At 35.9% G+C, this 6,405-nt stretch overlaps 1 protein-coding gene across 1 annotated transcript; it reads right to left on the bottom strand.

The window, feature by feature from the left end:
- Positions 1-5,914: 5,914 nt before the first annotated feature.
- LOC140802881 (secreted RxLR effector protein 161-like) lies at positions 5,915-6,405 on the bottom strand. The gene is made up of 2 exons (XM_073158501.1): positions 6,161-6,405; positions 5,915-6,080 (listed from the first exon to the last, which is right to left on the bottom strand). The coding sequence occupies exons 1-2, from the start codon at positions 6,403-6,405 to the stop codon at positions 5,915-5,917; spliced, it is 411 nt and encodes a 136-aa protein (XP_073014602.1).

Raw genomic sequence — 6,405 nt, 5'->3', positions numbered from 1 at the left:
TATAAGGCAAGGACCAAAATCCTTTGTGCTTTAATTGTGAAAATATTTCTGGATTTTTTGTGATATAACTGTGTAGATTTTAGAAGTTTTGTGCACGATTGTGTATATTTTCCATTAAATACCATTGTAACATTGTTTTGTAAACTCTATTAAGGTTAACATAATCCTAAATGTTCTTTTAATATTATTTATCACAAATTCTAATGTCATCCAATCTGTATTTAGCATACAAGCAAGAAGTATTAAATGAAAATGTTTAGTTATATGTTTCCAAATTCATTGAAAGCTATAGCCAACCATGGTTACAATTCTAACTAACTAATCAGGGCATTTAAATTTTTTAATCTTTTTAGTCAACTCCCTCTTATCAGTTCACCTATATCTCTTCCCATATTTAGAGTTTTTTTTGTCCTTTGCTTTCTAGAAATCACCAAAAACCAATTCTTGCTCTCTGCAACCCTATTTATCTGTGTGATAAAAGCAACACTGGAAAGAGGCGACTTTGTATGTATTTATGTGGTTTTCTACATGCACATCTTCATTTTTTACTACTATTTGAATCTATATATAACATCTGACCTTTAATTGAATATTATTGATTGTGTGTCAACTTTCTCTATGAATCTTGGTGACTTGTTTCTCCCCTTCGTGGCAATTGAGTTACCTGCTCCAAAGGCATATGTTTAGATGTCATTCTCTGTGTTTGTTTCCCACCAATGTCCAACTAAGTTTGTTTCATGTAGTATTAATTCAAGGATTGCACTTCCTTCATTTGCTAGTATTATTGGTGTAGAAAGTAAGCAGGCAATGAAAAATAGGAGGTTTGGTACAAAGTGTCCTTTGGCAAATCCATATTATGTTGGTAACACATGGGTTCCATCCCAAAGAAACTTGCGTAGAAGGCCAAAGGAGTTGCCTCGAGATGGCATTCGTCGGATTCTGATGGATAAGACGAGGACTGAAATCCTTTGTTCCTTAACTTTGCAAATTTGTTTTAGAGTTTTTGTGCTATAATTGTGCTTGTGTATAACTGTGCAGATTTTAGAGGTTTCGTGCTCCGATTGTACATATTTTTCGTTAACTACACTAGATTTCTTTCTGTTTGAGGAGAACTAATTTCGAATGTCAGGTTTGAATTTTCATGAACAAAATGTAATTTATTGTGGATTTTGTAGTAAAAAACAAAAAAGTAAAATTAAAGATTTTTAGTAACGTAAAACAACAATGTGTGTCACATTATTTCCTAAACTCGATCAAGACTTACAACAATGTGCAACATTGTGATGCTCTATTTACATTCCCGGTTCTGTAAACTGTGCAATTTTTTTATATACTAAATGCAGTATCTCTCTCTATTTCAAAAAAAAAAAAAAAAAAACTAGTGTTAAACGTCAACTTTGAATATTGAACAAAATTCAATCTAAAATGGTTTTTCTAGCTAAAGACTATTAAAAAAAAAAGAGAGAGAGAGAGAAACATTTGAACAACCATAAAACAACAATGTAAATAACTTAGTTTCCTAAACTCAATCAGGACTTAGAAAATTCAAAATGTTATCTTAATCCTATTATTATTTCAAATCCTATTATTTTACTAATCAGGATTATAATTTAACATTGGATTAGGTTGTAAAACCCGCAAATTAAATTCTGTATTTTTAATACTCGAAATTGTTCTGACTTTTGAGTAAATTTCCAAGTTTGAATGGATTGGATCCAAGAAATTCGAAACTTAAACCAGCTAAATACTTGAATTTGGAAATTGATGTGCATGTATCAAGATGTATATTTCAATATAAAAGATGTACAAGATAATTCGATTATATTCATCATCTACCCGAAACCAAGAAATAAAATCTAAATATCTGGATCACGATCTATCATGAAATTTGGAAATTTGAAGATGGAGATGATGTGTCTATCTTGATTGCCCAATCATCTATAAATAGGAACTTTTGTCATTCGAAAAATCACAGCACTTTAACTCTCATTTTCGAAAATAAAGAGAGAAGATTAGGCAGAGCGCTGTGGAAATTATTTTGACGAAGCACGAGATTTCGAGGTTGAGAGAAGAGGAATTTTCGATAAATCACCTTTGCACTCCAGTTTTTTTTTTCCCAGAATAACCGTAAATGGGTTTATGTTTTAAAATATATACATATGTGTTTCGAAATTCGATCAACATGGCATATGCCTTAAGTTTGATATATGAATTGCTTCATTTTGTTCGTTTTATTGAAAGCATGCTTGAAAAGAAGGAACTGCTATGATTTGCATTTGAAATGGTAAAGAAATTTCATATATTTGATAAGTATTTATATGGACCCTAAACGGTGTGATGATAATTGTTTTATGGCATCACCTCTTGGATGATTAAAAATTAGATACTGATCAGATAATCATGTAAAAGAATATGAATTTCAGTGCCATGTGATTGTCGTTTGTTCAATTCTATTTTGATTTTTATCCAGCATGCTTATCCTTCGAATCATATGAATGTATATGTATTTGTTATTCGTTGTGATCGATTGGCCCCCACTTGCTGAGTATTTTTCCAAACATTCACCCTTTACTCTCCCTACCCAGAAAAGAACAAGGATCAATTAGAGGAGAAGCGGAATATGTTTTGAGATTGGTGAAGAAGATTTGAAATCTATAAAATTATTTATTCATGTTATTGCAGTTTTATTAAAGTTTTAAAAATGCTTCCGAAATTTTTTTGTTTCATTTTGGGAATTTTCGTTTGTATTGACAAGTTCATTTTGATCTATTCATTGAATAGACTAGTTTTGGTTTAGATTGTAATGCACATGGGTTGTTCCCGATTGGGCTGTATCCCTCTCGGTTGTCCCATTACCCATTACTCATAGAACTTCTCCAGCCCAGTAACTGGAGCTTTTGCCTTCCCCAGGATTAGAACCCAAGACCTCCTGGACTTATATAGATCTTGGCAGCATTCCTGGTACCAGTTGAGCTAGTAGATCAACTGGTACCAGGATTGCTGCCAAGATCTATATAAGTCCAGGAGGTCTTGGGTTCTAATCCTGGGGAAGGCAAAAGCTCCAGTTCCTGAGCTGGAGAAGTTCTATGAGTAATGGGTAATGGGACAACCGAGAGGGATACAGCCCATGTGCATTACAAAAAAAGACACCCTTTTTTTTTGTAATGCACATGGGCTGTTCCCGATTGGGCTGTATCCCTCTCGGTTGTCCCATTACCCATTACTCATAGAACTTCTCCAGCCCAGGAACTGGAGCTTTTGCCTTCCCCAAGATTAGAACCCAAGACCTCCTGGACTTATATAGATCTTGGCAGCAATCCTGGTACTATAGATCTTGGCAGCAATCCTGGTACCAGTTGGGGTTCTAATCCTGGGGAAGGCAAAAGCTCCAGTTCCTGGGCTGGAGAAGTTCTATGAGTAATGGGTAATTGGACAACCGAGAGGGATACAGCCCAATCGGGAACAGCCCATGTGCATTACAAAAAAAAAAAGGCGCCCTTTTTTGTAATGCACATGGGCTGTTCCCGATTGGGCTGTATCCCTCTCGGTTGTCCCATTACCCATTACTCATAGAACTTCTCCAGCCCAGGAACTGGAGCTTTTGCCTTCCCCGGGATTAGAACCCAAGACCTCCTGGACTTATATAGATCTTGGCAGAAATCCTGGTGCCAGTTGATCTAGTAGATCAACTGGCACCAGGATTTCTGCCAAGATCTTAGGGGTGGGCGCGGGTCGGGTTTTCGGGTTCGGGTACCCGACAAGTCGGGTAGTAAAACCCGACACCAACCCGATTATGTCGAGTACCCGAATTTCGGGTACCCGAAATTTTCGGGTATTTTCGGGTACCCGGCAGTCGGGTACCCAAAAAAAAAAAACATTTTTTTAAGATTTTTTTTTAATTTTTTTTTTTGAAAAATTATAATTATTTTTCACATTTCACAAAAAATCATGTCATTATATCGACTTATGACTAGTCATTATATCATATTATGGCTAGAAAATGAAAAACACATGTATTTTTCATATTTAACAAACCCATAAAAAAAAGTAAAAAAAAAAACAAAACTAATTCGGGTACCCGATACCCGATCGGGTATCGGTAAAATACCCGAACCCGAACCCGAAATTTATTTTCGGGTATCGGGTACCCGACGAACCCGTTTTTTTAAAAAATACCCGACCCGATCGGGTTTACCCGGTCGGGTCGGGTCGGGTACCCGATACCCGAAGAAAAACGCCCACCCCTACAAGATCTATATAAGTCCAGGAGGTCTTGGGTTCTAATCCTGGGGAAGGCAAAAGCTCCAGTTCCTGGGCTGGAGAAGTTCTATGAGTAATGGGTAATGGGACAACCGAGAGGGATACAGCCCAATCGGGAACAGCCCATGTGCATTACATAGATTATGCTACGAGACTAGTTTTCGATTTTGTGATTGTTAAACAACGCCTTACGACTCACGCTTCGATTTCAGGCCCTGGAATTTAAATATATGTTTTATAAGGGCTTACAATAAACTCCTATAGCAACTTGAGTTAACCATTTTCGTAAAGCAATGATGGATACGAAGAAGTTGCTATAAGAGCTCATTGTGCAATCGTGCAGGCGCGGGCTTTGGCCCGGGGCGGGACAGAACGAAGTTCATTTTGATCTATTTATGAAATATACTGATTATGGTTTAAATTGTGCTATGAAGCTTGTTGTTTTTATTATGTGGTTGTTAAACAACGCCGGTTTTTTACACACCTCGGTTTCGGGGGCTGAAAAAGGTTGAATCCAAAATTTCCAGTTTACTGTTATCTTAGCCCTTTCTATAGAAATTTCAATGAACTCCAAAATGAAGACTTCAATTAAGAAAAATGCACGTGGGGTGAATTTTTTGAAAAAAAAAAAATCAATGAAATTCTATTGGGAAAGTGTTTGATCTTGTCTAAATATTTGTAGATATATATTATTATGCATGTTTAAAGTTCATCATGTTAGAAATTCTTCTCAAAATCATGTTTTTTTACGTATACATGAACATGAAAAAACTATATGCGGAAATAGATCGAGTATTACCTCCGGCCATCGAGAAATTTGTAAGTTTTTTGATTTCCTTTCGGTTGAAGCCTTCTAAGCACTTCACGCTCTCTATAGATGGTGTATATTTCTTATGAGCTGTGTGTGCTTAGGGACCTCAATAGTCTATTTATAGGCGTTTTCTCATACCATCGATGAGTGTATCGGGAGCCAAGATTCAGAAGAAGAAACGTGTACGCATCTCATTTTTCTAAAGTTGAGGTTGTGTACATAAGTTTCGTCAAAATATGTAGGCAATGGCCGTCGCCAATTCCTACACTATACTTCTTTTAACATGTGTCATTTTTCTTACATTCTCCCACTTGACACATATCTCATTTACCATAGGAGAAAATAAAATACATGAATCATGGCGATAGGTCATCTAAAAACGATTATTATCTTCCATGTATTACAATGTATTATATCTCTCAAACAACTTAATGAATAAACCATATGTTTATTCGAAGTCCAACTTTATTGATATTTCTCAAATAACGGAATGTGTGCACAACATATATGAGAAAATATCACATCATAGTTTCATTAATTTGTTCTTACAACAAATATTACATAAAGGAACCAAGTCTCATTCTTTCTGTATGATCCTTAAATTTCAATGGTGGCATGCCCTTAGTCAAAGGATCTGCAATCATCAATTCAGTGCTAATGTGCTCGATAAGTAATTTCTTATCTTCAACACGTTCTCTTATGGCTAAATACTTAATGTCGATGTGCTTGCTTTGAATACCACTTTTGTTATTTTAGCCATAAAAACTTCAGCTGAATTGTCACAATATATTCTTAATGGTCTAGATATAGAATCCATAATTCTAAGCCCTGAAATGAAACTCTTCAACCATACACCATGTAGGTTGCCTCAAAACAAGCTACGAACTCAGCTTCCATAGTGGAAGTAGCAGTCCATGTCTGTTTTGCACTCCTCCAAGATACAGCTCCACCAGCTAGCATGAAAATATATCCTGAAGTGGATTTTCTTGAATCAATGCAGCCAGCTAATCTGAATCAGAGTAGCCAATTACTTCCAAATTCTCAGTTCGTCTGAACATAAGCATATAATCTTTGGTCCCTTGAAGGTACCTCATGACTTTCTTCGCAGCTTTCCATTGATCTAAACCTGGATTATTCTGATATATTCTCAATATCCCAACAATAAATGCAATATCAGGTCTAGTGCAAACCTGAGCATACATCAAGCTTCCGACAGCAGAAGCATAAGGAATGTTTTTCATTTGTTCCCGCTCTAGATCATTCTTTGGACATTGGCTCAAATTGAATTTATCGTCTTTCACAACGGGAGCTATACTTGGTGAACAATCTTTCAT

The sequence above is a fragment of the Primulina eburnea genome, chromosome 10, assembly GCF_022965805.1.
Source record: "Primulina eburnea isolate SZY01 chromosome 10, ASM2296580v1, whole genome shotgun sequence".
Lineage (NCBI taxonomy): Eukaryota > Viridiplantae > Streptophyta > Magnoliopsida > Lamiales > Gesneriaceae > Primulina > Primulina eburnea.
The sequence above is the reverse complement of the archived record's forward strand: the minus strand, read 5'-3'. Positions and strand labels throughout refer to the sequence as shown.